Source organism: Marasmius oreades, chromosome 7 (genome assembly GCF_018924745.1).
Source record: "Marasmius oreades isolate 03SP1 chromosome 7, whole genome shotgun sequence".
NCBI lineage: Eukaryota > Fungi > Basidiomycota > Agaricomycetes > Agaricales > Marasmiaceae > Marasmius > Marasmius oreades.
Window position 1 is genome coordinate 3,351,523 of NC_057329.1, and position 24,785 is coordinate 3,376,307.

The following is a 24,785-nucleotide window of genomic DNA, read 5'->3' on the forward strand; positions in this document are numbered from 1 at the left end:
TTGAGAATGTATATGACTTTACTAGAGCGCATATATGTGGTGAAAACCGCGCTAACGATCCCTTCATGGAACGACCATGAAACAATGTCCGTCGATGCTACGTTCGTTTTAGTTCCATATGAATCGACTTGCAAAGCATAAGTACATTTGTTACGATGCGAGGCTTAGTATATACAACAGCGAAGAGGGAAAAAAAAAGATAGAGAAAAGATAACGATAATGTCGAGAATTAGACGGTAGGGTATATCAACCGTCTCACTGCACATGTAAAATTTACCTCTCCTCCCTTACCGAGAGGCATCTGAACATCATCGTTCGTCGGATAAATCAAATCCCCGTGGTCATCCTCATAGCTGATACACAACGACGCCGAGTCCACGAACCGGTCATCCCATGGCTGTAATGTGCTACAAATCCCATCGGCTAATTCCTTGCGGGAAGAATCCGCTGGCAGTTGAAGACGAGTGACCTTCGTTCGGAAGGTGTACCTTCACTTTCACGATTTCCTCGTGGTCCTTGGAGTTATCATCAAGGGCAGGAGTCGCTTGCAGATGAACCGCTGTAATTGCAGCACCCAGAGCCGTCTCCCATTCTCGTGCCCGAGACTCCCGACGACAATGTAGAACCAAATAATCTAGACCATTGTCGTCTTCAGCTTTCCACCAAATGGCTAATGGATAGTGTGTTCGTGATCCCGGATATCTTGTAACTGAAACCAAGTGGGGTCAGCGGAGAACAGGGAGGAACCGATTAGTAACGCTTACAAGATGTCAGCGGCGTAAGTTCCGTGATATTACGAAGGTATATCCGCCCTTTGAGTGCTAGCTTCCCTTTCTTGCTTCTCAGATCCACCGGAATCCTGTTCCGCTTCGACTTATCCACCGAAGAAGAAACTTCTCCACAACAAAGAAGAATCCCTTCATACAGAAAGACGTGATATTCCCTCTCACTGTCCTTCCGAGTGACGGTAAAGACGTCTTCGAGAAGGAGTTTTCCGAGTTTGTCTACCGGGATTCCTTTCCAATCTTCCACACGAGTCTTGAGATTATGGGTTATGACGGCATTTTCTGATCCACGTATGAACTCGCGAATCCGGTCAGCGTTTCTTTTTGCGGCTTCCGCGCCGGCTTTGAGTTCATCAAAATAAGGGTGGGAGGTGGAGTATTTAAGGAGATGCTGGAATGGTAATACGATGAGGAAGGAACAACCGAGGGAAGAGATCGCACTCACGTTAAGAATGAGAGGGTACTTGCAAACCCTTGATATAGGTCTGGTGATGAACGCAGGTACTTCTGTCCTGACGTTGTATAGATGGTTGAATGCCTAATTGTAAATTTGAGTCAGCAGGTATGAGGGAAAAAGTTGGGGAACCTGGCTCACCGAAAGCTTGTCTTCGCTGACTCGAAGAATTTCCATTGCAGCTTGGTAGTATTTAGAGTATGATGCGTACACAAGAAAATCATATTCCTGTTTGGTGGAGGCATCGTAAGTCCTATAGGCGACTCGGCCATGACGACTACACTCACGCACTGCAAAAACGCTTCCCCCCACCGTTGTTCGTCCCGCGATCGTTGAGCATTAGCCTCAAGCAGTTGAAGGAACCGTTGCTGAAAACGAAGGAGCTTGTCGACATATGAAAGGAGCAGATGGAGCGGGTCGTCATCTTTAAGGATATTGGCTTTCAAAACAGCAGCTGCATATTGCTAGAAGTTCGATGGTTGGTGATAGGTCTTGGGCAATGTAAGCAAAAAAAAAAAGACCGACCTGAAATCTTTCCATATCTTCGACAAAGTTTTGATCTGTGCAGACGAGTTCCTGTGCAATGTTCCGTGTCCCATCTTCTTCAACGAAATCTAGTATGGCTTTGACAGTTTTCGTGACCTGTTATCGCCACAACCAGAGGCTGAGATCAGAACTTGTGGGCGAGGGATTTAAAAAAAACGGCCAACCTTTTTCAATCCGTCCACCGAAGAACTGCGAGACCACAAATCGTCAACTGTAAATAGCTCCACTCCTGGGATATGTTCAACTATATCGTGTAAGTGACGTATAAACAGCTCAAGACCCGTTTTCGCTACGTATGGCTCCGCCAAATATTCGGGAGGAATGTATCGAATTTTGTGAGCAATATGGTTGGGTAAGAGGTCGAAAATGTGACAGAGAGGGGTTCCTTGTGAGAATAGGTCGAGAAGTTGGGAGGGTGCGTCCTTTGGAGAGCTAAAGGAGTAATAGCAGTCAAAGTCGTGGAGCCGAAGTAGGCGGGATTTAAGTTGTTCACATTCTTGCTGGAAAGAGATAGAGGTTGGAGAGCTTGGGTTAGGCCTATCCGGCTACGACAGAAAAAACAAACAGCTGAGCCGTCCAGCAAGAAAAACCAAAAAGTCGCTTCCATACCTCTGGCTGTGCTTCGTCCTCATTACCCAAACTCCTCCACATCTGAATGATAGACTCCACGTCGATCGTTGGGTACTTGACATGATTCCTGATTTCGCTCTGGTCGATAGAGTCCGTCCAGTCTCGTACTGCTTCATTCCCCTGCCCCACGTCACCAAGGCGCGACAGCAAGTCTGCGGCAGTCGGTCGTGACTTTGGGTCTGTATTCCAGCATGATAACATCATCTCCCACATTGAATCCTGTATTTCAGGCAGGCCAGGTGCGACAGAACGAGACGGGTGCTTCTTGTCCAATAAAACAGCGACTATGACTGCGCCATCATTGAGCTCGTAAAAGGGAACGCGACTCGCAAAGATCTACGTAAATGTCATCAATACAGGTTCTGAACAAGCAATAAAGGATTTCTGCGCACCTCATAACATACGCAACCAAAGGCATAAATGTCGCTCTTGGTGGAAACGACGTTTGGCGGGTCGGACCTCAGTAATTCAGGCGCCAGCCACCGTATTGTACCCTTGAACGAGCCTGACATAGAAGACGAGAGACCAGGCGCATGGGAATCTGCAATACGAGCAAGTCCAAAGTCTCCGATGCAGGCCCGTTCGTCTGGCATGACAAGGACGTTTAACTGTAACGAGAGAGAACGAAAGAAGTCATGATCGGATTCGCCCAACGAACGATGTAGAACGTACACCTTTCAAGTCGCCGTGAGCGATCTTCATGCTATGGAGGTGGGAGAGACCGGCCGCAACGTCTCGTGCCTTGCGATGCAATCATCAACCACAAGTAAACAAGCCATAGTTGATGTTTAACTTGCCAATGAGTGACGCTTCACAAGGTGCCTCGGTGTTTCCTTCAAGAACCGGATAAGGTTGCCTCGGTCCATCCATGGCGACACCAGACATAACTGTTCTCGAGCTTCGCCGAGATAATACATGCCCAGAAAAGGCAGGAGATTGGGATGCCTGAGCTGTTGCCATACGATTGCTTCTCGCATGTACTCCTAGCAGTCGGAAAGAAACAATCAGTGTTACGCAAATTTTTTTAGAAAACTGAACAACGCACCTTGACCAGCTGTTGTGTGTCCGTCGCAAGATATACCTTCACTACCTTCAAACAAACCACTTGTTCGCCGATTTTTCCTTTCCACACGTCTCCAAATCCACCCCAATCGACAGGGTGGTCTCCAAGTTTCTTCACGTTTCCGATAGCGAGGCATTGCGGGCATAAACCAGAACGTTTGGAGAGCTGAAGCATTAACTTGAAGATCAAGGATCGCGAATTCGTTGGAGTGCCAGGAGATTCTGAAATCTTCAGAGGAAGTTAGGTTCTTGAACCCGAGTTTTAAAGACTGAAGCTCACCGCTTGCAACAGATTCAACCATTTCTGCGCCTCGTCTCCGGTAGTTTGGAGCAGCTTTCTGCATCGGGGCTGGTCTTCTAACAAGGCTAAAATACGACCTATCTCTTCCTCCGCCTTTACGCTAGCGACGGACTTCATTGTTACGGGTTTGGTGGATCCGGCCAATCAGTAAGGAGGAAAGCAGAACACAGCATTCATGATAGCGTGGTTACAACCATCAGAGGAACTTCGAATTCATGAGAGAAAAATATTGAAGTATGGTGAATTCTATATTCAATTGTGGAAGACTCAACGAAGGGGCGTCGACGGTCGTTGAGCGAAAACAAGTAGGGCTGCAGTGTGCACTGCGCACACGTGTGCGGTTGCCGCTTGGCCGTATCCATAATTCGACCGTGACCTTGCTCCTCGATTTACTCCATCCACACGGTGCAGTAGTCGCTCGTATAAGGTTCAAAATCTGGTATGTCTATTCTCTCATATGTTCTCTATAATCTGAAAGCCCCTCTGATTCAGTCTTTCTCTAGCTCTTCAATGTCAAATTAAAAATACGCCCAATTGTTGCTACTCTCAGAGGTAATCCGACAAATACACGCGGAAAAACACTAAAAAAAAATACGGAAGCGAATGTCCAAAGGGGTATCGAAAACCAATGTTCAGAGCAACGAAAGCAATCATAGAAAAAAATAATTCACGACGTCCAGGATAGTAACGAAAAGAACAACAGAGTAAACCGTTCAAAAGTGTCCAATGCAAACAACAGCTTCGAAGCAATCAAGGCAATCCCCTTCGAAGGAGACGAACACCAAGTTCCAACAGACTCTCAACGGCCAATGTGAGAGTGCCTCGTTTTCTGTGATGTACCCTGATCTAGCTCTCCTGCCCCTCTTTCTCTCAGGCTCCACTACAAGTCAAGGTGACCGGGACCTGGTTATTCAAGGGACGTTTACAAGTTTATTAGCTCAGGGGGAGGTTGGGGGAGAAGGTTGGGAAAAGCAGTCTGTTGACCACACGATTCCGAATTGAATGCCCGCTTCTTTCAGTCGGTACTATCACGAAACCAAGAAATAATTGTTTAAGCTTCAAGAATAAAACGATTATTAACAATCCCAGTTATACGTGAATTCAAGCACAGACATATTTCAATTATCAATCAACGTCGATCAATGTTACCACCTCGCAAGGAAAAATATCGGACAGGCCATCGCTAATGAACTTGGCGCCGTCCTCCGTCCCGATCTTAATAAACCTCTCGTCCGTAAAGGCCTTGGTTCAGGCGTAAAGGTTAGCTTCGAGGACGCCGAGGTAGATATTGGCTTACCTCCATAACCTTTGCAATTGACTCCGCTTCGAATACGCCGACTCCATCCCAATCCAAAGGACTCCCAGGCAAGATTTCCGGTCCCTGTTGAACATGAAGCTTTGAGAGAAAAAAAATAGTTAGTCTACACGCCGTCCTTGTTGAGCGAAACCATTCACCTGCTCGTACTTGGAAATAGAGGCACTGGTAGCCAGTAGATCTTTGAATAACGGAGCATGGACGTTCAACCAATGTTGACTGAACTCCGCATGACTAGATCCATCTTTTCTGTGAAGGGGTAGAAGCACCTTCCCAACATCCTCTCGAATGAAGCACCCGACTTTGGGCTTGGAATTTTTGGCCGATTTGTCCACGATAACAGCGATGTTGAAGACTCCTTGGATAATATTTTCAAGTTGGAGGATATTCACTGCATCACCAGCCACTTTTTCTATATATTCAGGGTCTCGGTTGACCTATGTATTGGCCTGGAGTGGTCAAGGAAAGCAGTCCGGTGGTTGAAAGGGATTTACTTTTTCCCACCTCTATGAGCTTTTCCAAAGACTCTCCTTCCAATACGACTACACAATCGAAGTCGGGTATTCTCATTCCGGGGCTTTGACGAAGTCTTTCTTTCCATTCTAGATTCACATAAAGCTACTCGTCGGGATCAGTAAGCACATTTTCGTTTTTGAGAAGATAGCGAACCAACGAGCCTGTTCATATTTCAACAAATTTCTCTTAACGATTGGAACTCCTAGAGCAATTTGAGCGTGGACCTCCATCCAATGGCGCCATTTTTCGTAAGACATGCCTTTCTTCTTCTGTAGAAATGTAAGCGCCCGTATGCGGTTCTGCATGAAAGGAGGATTCAACAGTTCTGCCATCACTGTTACAAAGGCTGGGATAAATCTGTGTAACAGAGGCTCGCTTTGTATTTATAAGTAACTGTTTTATCAGCCATCTAAAAGCCACTAGCATAAAAAAATGAGCGGCTGACCTAGTTCCTGGCAAGGGGCTGTGTGAGTAAATTTGTATATCCGAAGCTGCTGATAGCCGATGCGGCAGTCAGTGCCGAGAAAGGCGGAAGGCCAGTGCAATTGACTTTAGCTTCGGGTGTTAATGTATATTTCATAGATGATTGACATCGTTGCTGATCTTAGACAACTTTCATCAGCAAAAATCCGGAAACGCTGTAACCCCAATACCACAGGTAGCGACGGTTACAATTTAGTACTATGGTTGGGGATGGTTAGAACAGTGTTATGAGAGTCTTATAGCAATCTTACAATAGTATCAAAATCCAAAGTAACTGGATGAAACTAATAGTATGAGTTTTACAAGTTGAATTCCTGTTATACTACAGTTACCGCTAATGACAATCCGATGGAACCATGGCAAAATTTGATGCAAGAGTGTTGAAACTTGATACTATTGTGGGAGAAGGTTGTTTTGCTCCCAATTGGTAGTAAGGTACTTAATGGTTAGTGAGGGATTTTGGTGTACCAGCGAGTTGTGGCCGTTGTATTGGCAGGCCGGCCGGCGCTGCACAGCGACATTTTCGGTGATAACTCGGTTGACAAGGCCGACGTGGCAGTCCAAATTATTTTTCCCACGATCCTTTGCCCTCTACCACTATCGCGTCTTCCACTCAACGCGTCTCCCAAGGCTTGTCCTCCCTCTCCTGCCCTCTTTGAGTCTTGGTGACAATCAAAATGACGTACAACTTGTCTTAGCATGCATGGACTCACCCAGGATCATATATAAGGCCAAGAAACTCGAACTTGCCCCCGCCCTTCCTTTCTCCCTCCATACACCGCCGTCTCGTTCCTTCTTTCCCCTTCTTACCAACACTTTCCCTCAAGCCTGATCATTATACAGCTCTTCGTAACTCATTAATCTTCAGCTCCCAAGTACTGAATGTTATTGCTTCATGGAGGAAGCCCGTAAGGTATGTCGCATGTTCTCTTTAATATTCAACGAAACTGAACAACGCCTAGTCATCAACCCTTTCTCGCAAGCTTGTACATTAACCTTGAAGCACTCAACACAGTTGACAGTTGTTGTCATCGTCAAGTATCCCACATATATGCGGCTAATCCGACTACCCTGAAGGTTCGTAATACGTACCTGTGACCTACGGCGCGAACGAAGTTCATTGTCCTTTACAGCCCACCAGAAGTACCTTCACTGACCCTATCACCGTGCTCTGCAGTAAGTGCCCATCAATTAGACCATACCGACTAATGACAAACTGCGGCTATTAGGTTGACATCATCCAGAATGTAATTGAAGCTTCAAGTGTCTATGACGATGTCACCGACCCGCTGCCAGATTGTTCTTATGGTATGTAACGTTCATTAATCTTGCCTACTATTACTTAATATTTTATCAGGTCTTCAGGGAGATCGGACAGGAGGGTGCTGGGATGGTACGTATGTGTCGTATTCTAACATTCTGAGTACAGTGTTACTGATACCTTTCTAGGATGACATTGTTAGTGGTAGCGAGATACTTTTAGGGAGCGGTTCAACCAGCCGAGCATATGCTTATGTTTTTGTGTATTTAAATTGAATATAAGCTTTTTTTATTATTCTCTTTTCGAAGGTTTCAATTGTTATTGTTTTTTTTTTTGAGGTCGTAGCAACCTTGAGTTGTAACTGCATGATAACGGCCGCTACACATTCCAGCTATCAATATCAGTCCCAACGGTTTGAGGCCGTTATAACCTTCACAACTGGCTGCCACCTCCACCTTTCATTATGAACGCAGATACTCATTGCAAGCCCCGCATTTGATTCTAACCTTCCAAACTCGCTACAAGTATCACAACTTGCTACCACTGGCCACAACTCGTTGAAAACTCCCTCAGGTGTTACAACAAAATATAGGGTTTGCGACAGTCTCGCAACAGTGTCGTGACTGTATTGTAAGACTGTCGCGAACCCCCGAGATTAGATAACAACGGGCAGCTTGGAGCGTGCCCGTTATACCAGATCGTGAGGGCTGTAATGGCATTACAGCATGTCAGGAATTTTGCTGATGTTAAGAAAAATGATAATTGGTATGTGAGAACATGAAGACTACTTACATTGACAGCAAGATTGATGCAGTGATTATGTCATGTCCAGCACCCTATCATGCCGTTATCATGCTGCCTTGTGTATTGGTTCCTGGTTCGATCGGAACTAAAGATACACAGCTAGCCATTCTATGAAATTCTATCCATGTATTTTACATAGTCACAATGTGCCAATGAATTAAAATTTTGTGGAACTTTCTTGAAAAATGACCGAGGTTCAAACAAGAAAATTTAGTATACTGTTGGAGCCGTGGATGCCAGACAGCTTGTTAGTAGATTCTGTTTACCACAATGAATATGAAATGTATTGTACTGTATTTTAGCTCAATCTCTCACCATACCTCATGGGTAACTCTCACTAAGATATAATAAATTTAGAGACTGTTGAGCCTGAGCTATGAATATTTTTCATGTGCGACCTCCAAACCTCAGTTAGATTGGGTAGCCGGACATGTGCATACATAGGTGGCAGGCACTTGTGGTGGCTATGCAGCAGAGACATATACTGCCTGTATACCTGCATATCTCACTCAGTTTTGGACCAAATTGAACAAGTAGGGGCTCATTACATAGGGAATTTTAATTACAGACTGGTAAGGTCAAATATTTTTTTAGTCTTCAGATATGCTTCCAATGCTTCCAAATCCTCAACATTGTCCAAAGGTTCCCAAGTTTTGTCACCATCTGCCCAGGAAACCCAGAATTCCAATATACCAGCCTTGCGACGGTGCTTGGTAATCTCCAGGACATGGATTTGTCAAAATACTGAAATTTACATGTTTTAACTATATTTAGGGCACATTTTGACACTGTGAGTCATATCTGCCACTCCAGAATCATAATTTCAATGAGTGGGAATGTTTTTGTGACATTTGACATCACTGGTGGGTCATATGAATTGCTCAGATCCAGATTTGAGCTCAAATCTAGAAATATATATGAACTACTGTAACCCCCTGTATATATCTGTCACAAAAAATCTATAAAATCACCAAGTATGGTTAAAAGCCTTATTTAGTAGTGTACTTCAGATCCCCAATGTCTGAAGTTGATTGGATAAGGACTTGGCTCACAATGGTTCTGTCATTGTTTAGTCAAAAAAAGGGGGGGAAAAGGGAAAAAGTGAAAAGATTCAGTGTTAACAAACTCTGCATGAGCTGAAGGCCTAATATTGCATCTGTTAGAGCTTGGGGAGTGTCTATAGAGCATATAATAATAGGGAAGAAAGGGATTTTGGTAGGAGTGTCACCTTGTGTGGACATGTGCTTACATTGATCTGTATTCCCAATTAAGGAATTGGTGCCTGATTCAGACAAGACATGTGAGAATTGCCATATTTCCCTTAGTTGTGCACACCTTGCCCTCAAACTCATAAGAGAGCTCAATGAGATGGTAAGGTACATTTTCATTACTATACATATCATAGGAAAGTTACTAATTATCATGCTAGGACGCTGCCGTCCGAGACAGTATTATATCAAATATTATATACCATGTACTACCACTCCTGTGGGCACCACGTTCGCCGTTCAGCATCCGGTTTGCTGGTTTGCCAGTCCATACCCTTTACCCTATACTACCCAATTGTTCTCGCTGCTGGGGTTCCAGTACAGTAGATAATAAAGAACTCTTATATTGCTGTAGCAGGAAAGAATACAGATGTGTGCCCCTTTGTCTACCTCTCGTCAAGCAGACATGAACACGTTGAAAGTAGCGGATGCCTATAGATGAAAAGACGACGTTAATGGGCGAAGTATACCACTCAAGAGTCAACCTAATATCAGAGCTACAGGAGTAGCACCAACACCAAATCAACCCAAAAACTAGTAAACCTCCATGTAAAGTCTATCAATAACTCTACACACCAGGAAAGATTGCAAGGGTGGACTGCTTGGCAAAGGTTACACACAAGATCACAGTCTCAATATCATATGAAGGTCTTATAAAATCAATGTGTAACTGCAAGTGTAAAAACACCACAGCTATGGGGATTCTAGGGTTTGTAGGGGCTCTGTTTATTGTCCAGTGGACTAAGTGGGACTATGAATTTTGTCTACGGTAAGACTAATTCAAATGATTGGAGACTATTGCCCTTGACAGACATGAAAACTAAGTCCTTGGCGGACACGAACACTAAGACCCTCGATGGATCATGAAACAGTAATCAAGACCTCGGCGGCCTACGGACGGATAGTTCTCAAGTTTTGACCTTGACAGTCTCGTATAGTTCAAATCAAATCTTATCGTATCACTGCACAATGACAGGGCAAATCTCTCTATTGGGTGTCAAGAGCAGTTACTCACGGGCAACCCACTCAGGACTTTCCTACACGTGGGTAGTAGTACTTTATCTATGGATACATGAGCTGCTTTTATACTACTTCTATGCTAGCTTTGTAATCCTATCTCTACTTGTTTCATCTCTAAAAATAATGCACTGTAGCTACAATTCCATGCGGAATCTTATCGCTAGGGACTGCTACATGTGTAGAATCTCATCTACAGAGCTTTTCCGTATTCAAATCATATGTTTTGGACCAATCTGGACTGTTCTTCATTCTTGTTTCAGCATGTAGAATGGACCCACATAGGCGTACCATATAGTATTCCCTGCCTACGGACCTTATCCTGCATTTCGACATTATCAAGTTATATGGACTTTGTGTGTCCAAGTAGTTCCAGCATATGGATCCAGAGTTCCGAACTCCTGTAGCACATAAACAGCGCAGACTCCGAGATCCATTGTTCATCCCTGCCTGGTTCCTAGGTACTCTATCTGGGATCTGGGATCTGTATCATGTCTTTTTGCCTTTTCCTCAGATCGGGACTCGATCTACGGTCATATCAAATTTCTCCTAGTCTGTGTAGTCCTATGTCCGATTTCTTGTCAACTAAATTCCCCGTAGAAGGAGGTACTCCTAGTATGAAGGTCTTTTGACTCTGTTAAGTTCTGCTACGAACAGTTCTGTGAAGACTACAAGTCTTCTAATAGTACAATCCCTTGATATGCCAGTGCATAGTAGAATGTAGAGAGTAGAACTCGGTGAATTACCGCTTAAGTCCTCTGCTCATAGTGTTCTACAGGTTTCGAACGGTCATACAGTTTTCTGACACAATCTACAGCTCTCTCTAACTGGTCTAGCTACACCTACAGCACATTCTACTGGCAGCACTAGCTTTAACTAGTAATTCGGGCTCACTCTAGTTCTTAATACGATAAATATCGCTCCATAGCACTGTTTTAAAGTGCAAAAAGAATCTTGTAGCATAGTCAACTAAGTCGCATTAACGTATCAGCAACAGTTGTTAGAATAAAGACAGTAGGTGACTCACATCGAGATACAGCTGCTGTAACCGATCTCTCTGATTGCCCGATGCCCCAAAATGAGAAACCGCGGACAGTTGAATTGTTGAACGTTGAGGTCTTGAGCTGTTTGAGCCTGGCCTGACTTTGGAAGACTCGGGGGGTTGAGGCGTTGAAGTTTTGAAGACTTGAAATAGATGGTCTTTGAAGCTTGTCACTTGAGATTTGCTTGAGAGCTTGAAGTTTGAGGCGTTGAGATGAAGGCGTGTCTTGAATGTTTGGATGCACGGAATGGGCACTTGCTGGCCTTGAAGAAGTGACTTGATTGAGAATTGACATTTTGCGACTTGATGAGTTGGCTATGTTTCTTCTTGTGGACAGAGGTCTGAAAGCGTGTAATTGCAGGAGGTTGTCTTGGGACAATATAGTGAGAACAGAAAAGTTGAACCTGACGTAAGCAACACGCCGACCTGATATCAAATTTTGTAGACCATCTCAGAGACACATTCAGAAAATGGTAAGTTCAATCACGATTTGTTGCAAATATACAGTACAATAAATTAAAGAAGATTAAATCTCAGAAAACGTTGACTTTACAACTATACAATTAATGCCGCTTCATCCAAGTTCAAGTTCAAATTGTGCGCCTTATGCTCAATCCGACCACCATATGGCGACGGCAGGGGCAGCAGACACGTGATGTTTGACGCCATGATTCTGCCAGCTTTGCACATTGTGTAAACTTTATTTACATGTTGAATGTATTTTCCATAAATATACACAATATTTGGGGAAACATTTGATACATCCTATCTTTAACATCAAGGTAAATAAAAGCTGAATTTCTATCTATATACTTTCTGTATTCTGCTGAAACTTCCACAATATTTGAACAAAATTTGATACATTGTGGGTCATAGATCAACATACACAAAATTTGCATTTATTGTTTATATTGTATCAAATCTGGGTTTGTACATTGTATCATGCACACTTTTGGTAGAAAGCATCATCGAAGGGTTGCCTGTGTAACAAACAACAGCAATGTCTGCGAATCTTGCGGCTACAGACAACGCTGACAGTGTTGACAGAACGGCTCTACCTGTATGTCTACCAGGCTTCCAGAACAATCAAAAACACACCCCGATAATGTTTTCCTTTTTCTCCAGAATCTGACATTTCAGTCCATGTTGGAAAGTGAGCCTTTTGAGGTGCTTCTCCACAATGTTGGCCATGTAAACCCATAAAACACTATCCACCGCTGTTTTAGTACAGCATCGCACTCATCATCCAAGAAATTCAAGACTATGCTGATCGTAAAAAAATATTAATGGAAGAGTAAAAACGTGCCAGAGTGGACATATTCTCAGCTTGATTCCCCAAAGATTGGCATCCCATTTCCAACTCACTCCCCAACAGTCAGTTACCATTGGATTGCTGTTTGCCGAGGGCACAGGACTAATCCTGTTCACAATGTTTAATTACAGATGTTGGGTCACAGATGAAAAATCAGAGCCTGTCATCAACACAACGGAGGAGTTTGACAAGACTGCCCAGTGGTATTTGAGTAATGCAAACGAGAATCTGAAAGAGGACTATAGTATTCCAGGTATATATTCCTCTGGTTGCCCACTCTGTGTTACTGAGTCTGCCATCATCTTGCTATAGCTCACAAGCATGACAAATGGTTTGCTCTATTGAAAAGAGATGTTAATCGAGAAGAAACAAGAGATATTGCAGAAACAAGACTGTGATCCATGTGCTATATATTCTAAACATCTATCATTGCGTTTTCATAATTGATTTCTCCTTGTCTTGCTGGCACTACGCTTCTCTCAATAGAATGAACCAAGGTTCTCTTCGAACCTGAAGTGCTATCAATAACCGCCAATTCAGACTGTTGGTCCCGACTCGCAAGGGTTATACTTTAAACTAGTTCTTCTCAAACTTGCTCTTCTAGCAGTGAGCACACATGCTATCCTATGTGAGGCCCACGGCCTCAGCCAAGTCCTCCTCTTCCTTCCTCGGGAAATAGAACTACACCGCTCAGAGAGGTTGGTAGAGAAATTGAGGACGGAAACACGTAGCATGAGGGTGGTTTGATGAACATTCTACACTTGCATTCCATGCCTTACACAGATTTTCTTTGGCCACGATATCTCCTCAATTAGCATTGGCACGGCAATGAAGGTGACTGAAGTCACTGGTTCATGGGAGAACATGCTGTCCTAATAGACCTGTGCCATCCCACCCTTTATATTCCGCCACTGACACTCAATTCTCAACCCATTTCCTGACCACCACATTAAACTCGAGGGTGTCTCGCCTCAGGAACCGGAGATAGCGTGGGTGTTCTGTGGGCAAGGACCAAGTCGTAAGTTTGTTTTTGTTTTCTGAGCTTGTTCCAGACAATTTAACGCATTCGATCCACAGTGGCGGTGCATACAATGTCTTTCTTCAAGTTTCATCCTATTCAAATTTTTGGCAGGAAAGTCGACCTCTTTTCAATCCAAGTACACTTATCAGAGAGGAGGGTTCACAAAATTTCCGGTAATTGCTGGCTATATAATACAAGCTAGGCTATCATACCCATTCGACCTCATAGTCAGCACAACCTCCAACGAGACTATAGTCAATGGTAGCCATCCTGTGGCCACTCTCAAGTAAATGCTTCTAGCCACCAATAAGGACGACCACAAGATATTTTGGAGGTAGGACAGCATTAATTGCACTCATCGGTCGACATGTTGATGTAACCCGAGTTTCAGGTGTTTCAGGTCACACTGCTGAGGTGACTTACAATCCAACAAGCTGTAAACTTGTAACCAGAGAGAAATGTTGTTAGGAGAGAAATGTTGTTAACATCTTCAGTGAGTCAGACTAGTCCTGTTTTATGTGCCAGTCTAAGTCGGCCTTTTGGATAGGGAGAAATTATAGGTGGTGCATATTTGTCGAGCGGTGCCCAAATCCTGGTATAGCTGCGCAAACCCTATGAGTTATGGCATCAGTTCTGGTCATATCACCAAGAATTGGATAATTTCAGTATCAACACTGGGTGTGTCGTGAAGTTCATCTACCCCACACTATTGTCTGAAAGTAAAGGAACCCAAGGCATGAACAGTCAGCTTATGACAATATTGAAGAAAATGAATGTGAACTGGCGTAGATTGCATGTGTCATGAACTGAACCAGGAGTAATACCTACCGCTGACTTTTCCGCCTATACGGTCAACTGCAGTTGGACTCAACGTACGATCAAGGGAAATATCATGTGAATGGGTCGATTCATAGGAGAGTACTCCTAACCCTAACCCTACCATCTATCTATGCTCTCATTGTCATTGGAGTACCGGCTTGTGAGGATACAGTCCTCATCATAGGACACTCTCATTGCTGAAGGTCTACTCTTGTTATAGGAGTATGGTTTGTCATATGGTTCACCACACGGATCACGGATATTCACGATACCGGACATCATCATTATTCATTCTCCTTGGTTGCCAGCTCTTGTCATCCTCTATTGCCGATAGGTCTGTAGGATGGTCTGCCAGCATTAGTCTGGAGTATGATCTTGTAGTAGGTTGGAGTATTGAGGCTTGGTACCCCTCAGAGTACACCGTACGTGGGTGTTGGGTTGTTTTAGGTGTATGCTATCCTCAGCGTCAGGGCTCAAGGCCTGGCATATGCATAGGCAGTTCACCCTCCTGACAGCATGCAAATTTGACCAGAAAACGAGCTGCTCAGGGGTCAATTCTGTTGAGGTTAGTACTTCACCCTCCATTCCAGCCCCTATGTTATAGTTCCGGTTTCTATCGCTACTAGTTTGGTTGCCCCTATTTTCCTTAACTTTTCCTTATATACTTTTTCTCGTCATTCTGGCTCCCTCAGTTGTCATTCATCACACTGAGGTGAGCCCTAGTATTTTTCCTTAGTTATTGTCTTTCTAACTGTTCGTTATATAGTCAGACTACAACAGGTATATACAATACATTAGTTGTCGTTCATCACACTGAGTCAGACTACAACAAATTCGACTAGCCGAACCAAGTTTCAAAAGACTTGAAAGGTGGTAACCCAATCCACGTTCTTCAATCTTCCAAGGCTCAAATGTTCATTAACCATACGGAGGTTTCAACTACATCTTAACAATTTAGTAGTAAGGTTGTCCACTTTTTACGGCTTTTTGGGGCTTGTACAAGCAAGACCCAAAGTGTTGCATGGTAAGCTGATAGGCAAATCAGCAGGCCATGCTGGGATGGCATGTGACTATCATGTCAACGATCGATGGCAAATCGACTGTGGTCGTCAAATGTTGTTGAGCTGCTTTCTTCCTCACACACACCCTCACAAATCTGCCAATTGATAGATTACATGTAATCTCAGAATTGAATGAATTTTCTATCTATGCTATCACAGTGTTTTGCATAATTCCATGCACACGTGAATTTGTGTTTCGCACTTGGCAGCGCTCATGAGATTGAAACTCCACTGATAGTGTATCACCACAGCAATCATCGACTGTCCCTCTTCCTCAATGTCCCTTAGGAGGAGTAGCTGTCACTTGTAAGAGCTAAAAATAATTGAGTGGGCTAATCTATATATCTACAATATACTCTCAATATTTCTATGATTCAATTTTTGTTTTGCCCTTTTAGTTGAAGATTCAACAGCAAAGGTGGCACAAAATCAGTACTAGTCTGAAGTAGGGCTGCTAAATGTAACCGTACACTGTACGGTAGATGGGCCCCGTACTACAGGTCCCGTACCGTACCCGTACTCGATCCTGGCAAGGACCTGGTATGGTACAGGTACTGGTGTGCCGACCCTGTATGAAACCGTACTGTAGACGGGCATAGTACGGGCGTAGTACAGTTCAAGCTGTAACTCATAAAAAACAGTGTTGCAAGCACCTGTGATGCTGTGTGCTGCCCTGTCGTATATGGCCCTACTTATTGGGGATAGGGCTCAGTGGTTTATGTCAATTTAAATTCCTAATAATAATAATAATAATATAATATCAATATTCCTCCAGAACAGATGAATTAGTAGTGAAATACACAACACTGTTTTACCTCAGTTTCTGATGGTCAGCAAGTTCAATGAAAAGAGTTAAACAAAGATTGGATAATAGGCATTTTGAAAGTATAGTTACTCACTAATTTTCGGACGGAGTGACAGCCGACTCCTCGCTATTGCCTACCTGTGCGCTGGTGACTGCACGGCAAGGCGGGCCGAATCGCCTACTTCATCACCTACCGTATACCGTACCACGGCCGTACTACGGGCCGTACCGTAACTGTAATGCGCTCCACCAACCTCAACATACGGGCCGTATAGATACTGCTGTCGCCCGTACATAACCGTACAAATGTACGGGCGTACCCGTAGTACGGTACGTTTGCAGCCCTAGTCTGAAGGAAGTTATTAGTACTGCTGCAGTTATGGTTGCCAGCTGGTCACACATCGGAATAATGGATTCTAACATCAAGTAGCCAAAAAATAAAGGCAAAGATCTGCATTAGAGGTGTACATCAGAAAGCAAAGGGAAATGCAAAGATAGAATCACGTAGATGTCGGACTCGGCTTCTTCGGGTTGAAGTCGGAGTATAAATTTCAATCAGAATGCCAGCTGTAGCTGTCCATCGCCCGATGCCGCCTGCTTAGCCAACTGACATGAACATCTCACTTTTTTTTCTGAGTCTTCTCACAGGTCCTCGAACGACGAGGGGGTAACGGGAATAGTCAAGGTACGTTTGTGAGCCTTTTTTCGGTGGTGTAATTGGAGGCGCAGTGATTTTGGCATGCTGTGGCGGCCACTGCGCGCCTTTTTCTCAGTGTGGAATTCCAACACAGAGTTGATATAGTGAGTCGTGAGAGCGGATCACCTGTTAATCCCACTTATTTAGTCAAGTAAGACCCACCGTTTCAAGTATTATCCCCTCTCGTTAGATATAACAGGAGTGTTCCCCACTGGTGGGGCTAATTTTCGTTAATAAATAAAATTTTAACGCCTCCACCCGCCTAATAATTAAGACTGGAAGTCGGCATACGTCACCCCACCGTGGTCATTGCGGTCAACGTTCCCGACGCATCAAAAAGACGCGCCGTTGTTGCCTCCAATAGCGAGCTCGTATCTTCCCCAGATTTAATTCAAAAAACCCGAAAAAAAGCCTGTATGTATCCAATAGTATAATACACACAGATCTATATCCACTAACGAGTGCCACTCTTCCTTCTATGAATAAAACCATCTAAGATTTAGCAGTATATAACCTATATCTGATAGCAACAGCCTGGGTTTCCTGTACAGCAACTGGTAGCCCCAGTGTCCTCCCATACATCTCAAGTCCATGGAGCTCTATTGCTCGTCATAGAGCATGGCAGTTAGAGGGCCAGCAGAGTGGTTGTCGTAGGTTGGGTGCAAGTCCCCTGAGTGCATGCCCCATCCAATCAGGCCCTGCAGCTCCTGCTCTGTAAACATGGGTGTCTGCATGGCGAGGCTGGTGATATCTATACTCGCGGTGTTGACAGGAATATGGTTTGCACCAGAGGTCAACGAGACGTCGGCGAAAGGCTCGCGAAGCTCCTCTGGTTCTGAGGCTGGGTGGTTTGGAATGTGGTACGCAGAGTCTATCAATTTTACAGAGCTGTTGGTCAGTGACAGAGAAGGGTTTTCGAGATGGCCAGGGGTATTTGGGGGATAGTCGGATCGTTGGAGGGCCGTGGCTGTATGTGGCAGAATAGGAGCTGGGGTAGAGGGAGGAGGTTGTCCAGCAGATGGGGTTGCTTCGGCGTCGACTTGACGATTGTTTTTTGGAGGTCGACCACGGCATCGGGGTCGGGGTGATCCAGACCCGCTGTTTCTCCTCTGCCTCTTGCTTCTGCCAGACTCAGGGTCACGTTTGGCGCCGGCTCTCTTCTTTTCCCTCACTACAGCGTCGGTGGAAAGTAAAGAGACACACGAATGCGGCAATGGTAGGTTTGGATTGGTCAGTTTGGTAGAGGGGTTTTCAGGAGTATGGGGGGCGTGGAGAGTGTGTGTTGGCATGGCGTCGTCCCCAGAAGGGTTGGCTTGGGTAGGAAGTACAGTAGCTGCATTCTAAGTTGATGAAGGAAGGGTTTCTGGCGAATCGTCGATGGGGGAGTCCAAGTTGGCGGCTTTACAGGGCTTGTACTGGCCTCGCGTTTTGCCCTTGTCAGCTCTTGGGGCTCTCTGTTTGGCTTCCTTTTGTCCAGCATCCTGCTCCTTCGACAGCCAGTCCTTATGTGCGTTTACTTGCTGTGTACTCATACTTTCCCAATAGCATGCCCCACTCTTCAACGTCTCCAGAAGTTGTATGAGGTGATCGCGGTTGGTCATCGCTGAGGGACTCTTGAAGTCCACACCTTTTGGCCAACCCACTATATGGCAGCGAAGTTTCAGGACGATTGTTGCATCGTAGTTGGCCCAGTTCATCTGCGTATTACTGCCTCGAAGATTTTCTGTATACAGTCAGTTAAAAAAAGCTGGAAATGACTCAAAAAAGAACTCACTCAACCCGGTTGTAATGAATGCGACGCACTTCGCTCGCAAGCTGTCGATGCTAAAATCTTTCTTGGAGTCTGTAGTAAAGGGGCTCTACATGTTAAAAGTACCCACAAAAAGAGGAGTTCAAGGCCTACCGTGGTTGTTTGTTGCCCAGAGTTCAAACTTCCGCGTGAACTTCCACATGTCCATGCTGAATGTTTCTTGAATAAAGTCGGCGGCATCACCATATGCGTAAAATCCTGGTACGCCATACTCCATAACGTTTGGCTTCGATACGAGTCCAAAGGACGGCGCCTCAGTCTTGAGAAACAAACGTCTCATCTATAGGTGCAAAGTTTCAAGTTGGTGCTGAAAACAAAGCAATAGAGCGTACACTCACAATGTCAGAGCTTTGCTTCTGAGCTTCGCTAATCAGGGCTGCTTGGGATCGTTCTGTAACACGCGCACCCGCCGCCTTCGACTGCCGTTGGTCTTTGATTTCCTCCAGAAGCTCTCTCTGCTTGTCTTCATTGCTCTCAATGTCTTTGAGGTATACCTCAGTCTTTGCCATGTCTCGAAGCTCTTCCAGTGAGTATTTTGTGCCTTTTGGCCGTTCTGTTTGTAGTCATAATCAGTTACACTTTACTACTGATAGATTGAAACGTACCGTCGTTGTACTTGTTCTTCATGTAGTGTAGAATGGCGTTGTCAAGCCTCGGGGATCTGTGTCGTCCATAGTGGCAGGAGAGGTTTAGTAGCTGACGGACTCTGTCCTCAGTCTTCCCATACTTCTCTGCAATCTCTCGTAGCTCTTCGTCAAACTTCCCAACCGCTGCCTTCAAATCCAACGCAAACTTCTGCTCTCTCTTCTCTCTCAACTCCTTTGCTGCTTCACGAGTTGCCTTTTCTGCTTCAGTGAGTTGTCCAGTTTTCCCTCTTGATGGTGCTTGTCCAGCTGTCAATGACTTGCTCGTGGGCGTATCTTGAGAGCTTGGTTGGGTAGACGCGCTTGAACGTGGTGAGAGGTCAACATCACGATGAGAGCCAATTGAGTTGCTGCCGGCGGGAGAAGCACCGTGACTCAATAGCGTGTCATTGACTGCGGAATGAACCGCGTTAAGTGCGCCATTCATTTCAGTCTGAGTATTGCTGATCATCATGGATAGGGGAGGCTGAACTATCGCAGAAAACTGGATACGAAGGTCAGTCGGTGGTCTCGGTCTTCTGTACACTAAACGTTACTAGACGTGTTTTAATTGTCATACAAAAAAACGTGATATGGACCTACAGATGAAAAACATAAACGTGCCCAGCCCACTACGGCCAAGTAGCTATGGACCAACATCAGCTGGTGAAGGCAGCTTTACGGTTGCGGGACTCTATCGCGGGTGAGTACTTACTGCAATCACTTTGTTGGACTTAACTCTAACAAGATCTTCCATAACAGTTCTACATTGGAATAATGGCCGCACGAGGGCAATGCTAGAAGAAGTAAGGGAGCAAGTGGAAAGGTTGGAGGGGGCAGCGCAAGATCTGGAGAGCTCTCTCAGTGAGTGTTATGTTACTCTTTCTTGCCGGCTCCTGATTTACCTTACCTATGGTTAGATAGCATCCTGCAAGCTCTCAGGCTCGATATTACGCCAGCTAACTCGACAAGGTCTTCAATGTCCACAGAACTACCTTCAGCCAGTGACTACAGCGACTACAGCAACTCTCGTCGCTCAAGTACCTTCTTCACCGCCACTTCCGACCATCCGCCCTCCTGTCCTCCCTCAACCCATTACGACGACTCTGACTTGGAAGAGTTGGTGGCAAACATGACCACAGAAGATTTCGACAACCTTTGTGGTCAGTCTACGGCAAATACAGAACCTCAGCTTTCATTCGTACACCCCCTGTTTATCCCTTCTGCCGAACCGCCCAAAACTCCACCTCCACTGGCTCGACACGTTAATGTAGCAACGCCGGCTAGCAATTGCAGTCAGGATTTGCACTCCTCGCCTTCAATAAGTCGACAGGCCAACTCAACCCTTCTGAATCTCAATCGCTCTACGACACCTGCTGTGTCATCAAGCCCTTTAAGAGGAAGATCGAAGACGGCTGCCTACATGATCTTGAATGGAAGAGAGAAGTACAGCGGCATTGTTACTAGCTGGTAAGCAGGTCTTTACGGTTCGATGGTTAACATGTATCATGTCCTAGTATTATAGGCACCGTTCTCAGCATTCCTTGGGTGCCTTCAGCCTCTCGAACTCTGTTCCAGGGGTCGTTGTTCAAGGATTTCGACAATTAGATGAAGCGGAACGTGCCTACTCAGCGTGTGTCATATCCGGTCTCGTTCAGTTTCTCCGAGAGCCCTCCTACCAAGAGAGCTGGTTTGTTGTCGCTATCAACTCCATGGTCAGCAAGTGCAGGAGGTATGTTCTGCGTCCTATTAGCAGAAGTGTCAAAGCTAAAGATAGCGGTATCAAATAGATCTGAGCTTGTGGAGATTATCGGACGTCGAAACTTATCGCTGCTGAGAGAGGACTCGATCCATGTCCGAGAAACAGAGGAGGAGGCAAACCTCCTCCTCAGGAAGCTATGTTGGACCCGTAGTACTCAACCTGTGTAACCTAGGCTGTAAACTTATAGATGGCCACGTTTTGTTACTGCACCCCAACGAAAGAAAGTTTTATAAATTCCCTCACCAACAGGTGAGTGTACATGACTTTGCAAGACTCCCTTAACAGATGTTGTCTGAGCCCAATTTCCACCGCTCCTCTACGATTCTGTCAATTCTCTCATTCTCCTGCTGCCGACGTCTGAAGTCCTTCCCTCGTTTCCATCTATAATGAGCGCCTTCATATCGGTGTCGTTTCTGTGGGTCATCTCTCATGGCCAGAAGACTGCGCGGCTGGACGTCACGTGAGGGATAGTTTTCGAGATCATTCTTCTGTTGATTGAGCATGTATTCACTGTACAGGAAGAGTATTGAGTGAACGTAGAGTTCGTAGATAGAGGTACTTTACTTACGACTTGCGAGCATTCTCCGCATTGACCAATATCTTTTCACGATTTCTGAAGGGAATTCAACAAATGAATTGACGATTATATAGAATACTACGCACCTGACATAGTTCTGTCGAGCCCAGCCTTTCTGCTTTTCTTTCGCTTTATTCTTCTCTTTCTCCGATCGTGCTGCACGAAGTCTGAGAGGAAAAAATTTAGACAAATGAAGTCCAGCCCAGGTTTTCTAGCCCAACTGAATCTCACCTTGCCATTCTTTCTCTAGCCTTATGTTTTAAGATCTCTCGGTTTCTGTACATGTTTATTTGAGTGAGTGGTTCAAATGAATAATGATGTAAGCGCAATGAAGGGCTTAGGGTGGTGACTTACTGTTGTAAATACACCTTTCTCGCAATATGAAGTTTGTCCTTCTGTTCAGCAATTTCCGATGGTGTAAAGACTGTTTTCTTGCAGGGCATAGGTAGTTTAGATGTTTGGGAAGATATTTTGAAGCGTTACAGGTATGAGAGTGAGAATGTATGGGTAGGTCATGGTTTGACACAATTTGAGTCAAGTCAAGGTGTGTACTGATAATCTGCCGACCTGGAGGTATGCTAATTTCGAGTTCGCACATCAAACCTCATGGCCTAACTGTAGACTCTTGTCAAGTATTCCACCCAAACACCTATAGTTAAGGTTCAAAAACATCTCACAATGAACAGGTAGACAGAATGAAACGGAATAAATTAAATTTGAGATTACTACAGGCAGATTTCATGAAATCTAGTGTACAAACCCTCTATCAACAAGTTCTGCTAATGTAGAGAAGCGATTTATTCCCTCCAACCCAACCTTTGCTTTAACCCCAGCTTTGTGCTCATTGTACACTGCAGGATCATGGACTTTCAAATCTCCCATGCTCTGTCCCCCATACTTTGCCCAACGAAACAATGAGCCGGCGCTATATTGGGTGTAAGATGTCCGAGTCTCCTCCGGACCAACAGCGAGGTTGCTGTGGATGAGTGTCGCAGAAGGGAGGAGGATCGTTGAGCCGGGCGGAAACTCGACGACGAGTTTCAAGTCCCATAAGACCAGATGGCCTCCCTTGTGAGGGTTGAAGTGCCCCATTGCAGTCACAGCACACCAGCCGTGTGGGAGGTTTTGGACATCACGATGCTTGTATGTACAAGTCCGTGGCCCAAAGTTAACGGTCGCACAGGCAAACACACTGTTGAGAAAGTTCCAGCGAACGCCCTTGGTGCATGGGTGACATTCAATGAAGTTCTTCGTCTCCCTATAAAGCGCAAAGTTTCGGGGTGACCAGCGAGCAAAAGAAGCTGCAATCCAAGGTACATTAGTCTCGCGTTTCGGGCAGGGGTAGAGGGCGAAGGGTACTCGCAGCTTTGGTAGGCCGAAATGCGCACTGCTACCTTCTCTTGCATCAGTTTCTCCATCAAGTGCCCATACCTTTTGTTCAACAGCTCCATCGGGGCTGGCTGGCCCATGCCGTACACTACTCCGCGAGCCTGAGCGGGAAAGTCGCCTCGCAATTGTGAGCAGTCAGGGCCCGTGAATTTCTTACGCTGGGCGAGTATCAGGTGGTGGAAAGTGAGGCAATCTTGCTGGAAAGTCGGATCGTCCAGTGACCCAACGAGGGCGGCGATTACGCGCTCTTGACAGTCGAGAATAGGTATGTGAGCTCTTAATGGTGACAATTGAGTAAAGCAGGATACATGTGAGAGTATGGCATGTACTTTCCATCCCAGTTGACCAGTTTAAACCCTTTTTCCTTCAACTCCTCCAGCATGTACAACGCCTTTGCCCCTTCCCTCTCTCCTGCCGATACAGTCTTCGCCGTAAACCCGTCTCCCTTCGAAGGAAGACTCCTTGCCTCATATGGTAGCTTGATTGGATGGGCAAAGGGTTGGGGATATCCTGAAGCCCGTTGAAGCGGGTCGCAAAGCTTTGCACGTTTGCGCGCACGTTTTGCATTCGTATGGCTTTGCCGTCCTCCCTTTGGCTCTTCTGGGAGCTTGCGCTTGAGGGCCACGTTCGAGGGGTTGGGTTCTGGCAGGAAGGCCTCAGAATCATCTCGGTCGAGTGCGTCATGTACGTCTCTATCAACATCAGCCTGCTTCTCAGTCGACTTCCACTGCAACTTCTCCTCCCTCTCAGTGGCCAGATTTAATAGCGGGGCTATGTCGATGTCTTCAATGACTATCGGCGAGAACTCTTTGCCACCTCGTAGCTGAGAATTGGTTAGCGGGTGGACGAAATCAGGTCAAGTCGGGGCACTCACCGTTCGTTTCCAGCCGTTGCTCGGAATGCTAGACATTCTATTGAGTGGAAGGTAGGGTCAGTAAGGGTGGAAGAGTTTCGTAAAAGAGGTGGCGGATAGAGCTCGTCGTTAGTCTTGGGGATCCAAGTGTTGAATCCTGCCAAACCAACGTAGCAAAGCCAATGGAGGGATCCAAGTGTTGAATTCTCAACCAAAGGCCGACCGCTAAGCGAGGGGGGGAGAAAAGGAGGGTAGGAGAGCAGAAATCACGGCTCACCTTTGCTCTTGAATGTGTTGATGTGGTTGAGGACAAGGCGCGCCTCCAGCACGTGATTGACGCGTCGCGTTTTCGCTGTCTTCCACAATCCTACCCAATGCATCGACGGCGTGAAAACGCAACCTCTGGAAATAGCTCCGGCATCAAGGGTTTCACCTCCTTAAGTCCTCTAGATGATATTCTCAGTAAAACCAAAACAAAGGCCCTCAACCTCAAGCACATCAAAAAAAAAGCCAAGCTTGATGAATCGCGCCGACTGCTTAAGAAGCGGGTTGCATCGAAAATGGATGAAGAC

At 45.4% G+C, this 24,785-nt stretch overlaps 3 protein-coding genes across 3 annotated transcripts; 1 reads left to right on the forward strand and 2 right to left on the reverse strand.

The window, feature by feature from the left end:
- Positions 1-45: 45 nt before the first annotated feature.
- E1B28_011806 (uncharacterized protein) lies at positions 46-4,095 on the reverse strand. The gene is made up of 13 exons (XM_043156860.1): positions 3,758-4,095; positions 3,461-3,706; positions 3,213-3,398; positions 3,088-3,156; positions 2,808-3,023; positions 2,395-2,751; positions 1,950-2,330; positions 1,765-1,881; positions 1,527-1,703; positions 1,381-1,467; positions 1,231-1,323; positions 765-1,176; positions 46-709 (listed from the first exon to the last, which is right to left on the reverse strand). The coding sequence occupies exons 1-13, from the start codon at positions 3,893-3,895 to the stop codon at positions 408-410; spliced, it is 2,781 nt and encodes a 926-aa protein (XP_043006673.1). The 5' UTR covers positions 3,896-4,095; the 3' UTR covers positions 46-407.
- Positions 4,096-4,127: 32 nt separating this feature from the next.
- On the forward strand, positions 4,128-4,877 carry E1B28_011807 (uncharacterized protein; the record flags this gene model as incomplete). The annotated part of the gene is made up of 4 exons (XM_043156861.1): positions 4,128-4,217; positions 4,282-4,589; positions 4,653-4,739; positions 4,798-4,877. The coding sequence occupies exons 2-4, from the start codon at positions 4,505-4,507 to the stop codon at positions 4,875-4,877; spliced, it is 252 nt and encodes an 83-aa protein (XP_043006674.1). The 5' UTR covers positions 4,128-4,217; positions 4,282-4,504.
- Positions 4,807-6,067, reverse strand: E1B28_011808 (uncharacterized protein). Its single transcript, XM_043156862.1, has 7 exons — positions 6,055-6,067; positions 5,771-5,984; positions 5,598-5,711; positions 5,234-5,530; positions 5,076-5,174; positions 4,892-5,020; positions 4,807-4,834 (listed from the first exon to the last, which is right to left on the reverse strand). Exons 2-6 carry the CDS (start codon positions 5,939-5,941, stop codon positions 4,904-4,906), a joined length of 798 nt encoding a protein of 265 aa, XP_043006675.1. The 5' UTR covers positions 5,942-5,984; positions 6,055-6,067; the 3' UTR covers positions 4,807-4,834; positions 4,892-4,903.
- Between the last annotated feature and the right edge of the window lie 18,718 nt (positions 6,068-24,785).

What these genes read in the sequence shown, in the direction of transcription:
- E1B28_011806 (XM_043156860.1), bottom strand. Translation starts at nt 3,895, where the DNA reads ATGAAGTCCGTCGCTAGCGTAAAGGCGGAGGAAGAGATAGGTCGTATT. An exon ending in CTCACGGCGACTTGAAAGGT is followed by an intron (nt 3,024 to 3,087) that starts GTACGTTCTACA and finishes CTCTCGTTACAG; the next exon opens with TTAAACGTCCTTGTCATGCC. An exon ending in AAGATATGGAAAGATTTCAG is followed by an intron (nt 1,704 to 1,764) that starts GTCGGTCTTTTT and finishes TCGAACTTCTAG; the next exon opens with CAATATGCAGCTGCTGTTTT.
- E1B28_011808 (XM_043156862.1), bottom strand. Translation starts at nt 5,941, where the DNA reads ATGGCAGAACTGTTGAATCCTCCTTTCATGCAGAACCGCATACGGGCG. An exon ending in ATTTGTTGAAATATGAACAG is followed by an intron (nt 5,712 to 5,770) that starts GCTCGTTGGTTC and finishes CCCGACGAGTAG; the next exon opens with CTTTATGTGAATCTAGAATG. An exon ending in CTATTTCCAAGTACGAGCAG is followed by an intron (nt 5,175 to 5,233) that starts GTGAATGGTTTC and finishes TTTCTCTCAAAG; the next exon opens with CTTCATGTTCAACAGGGACC.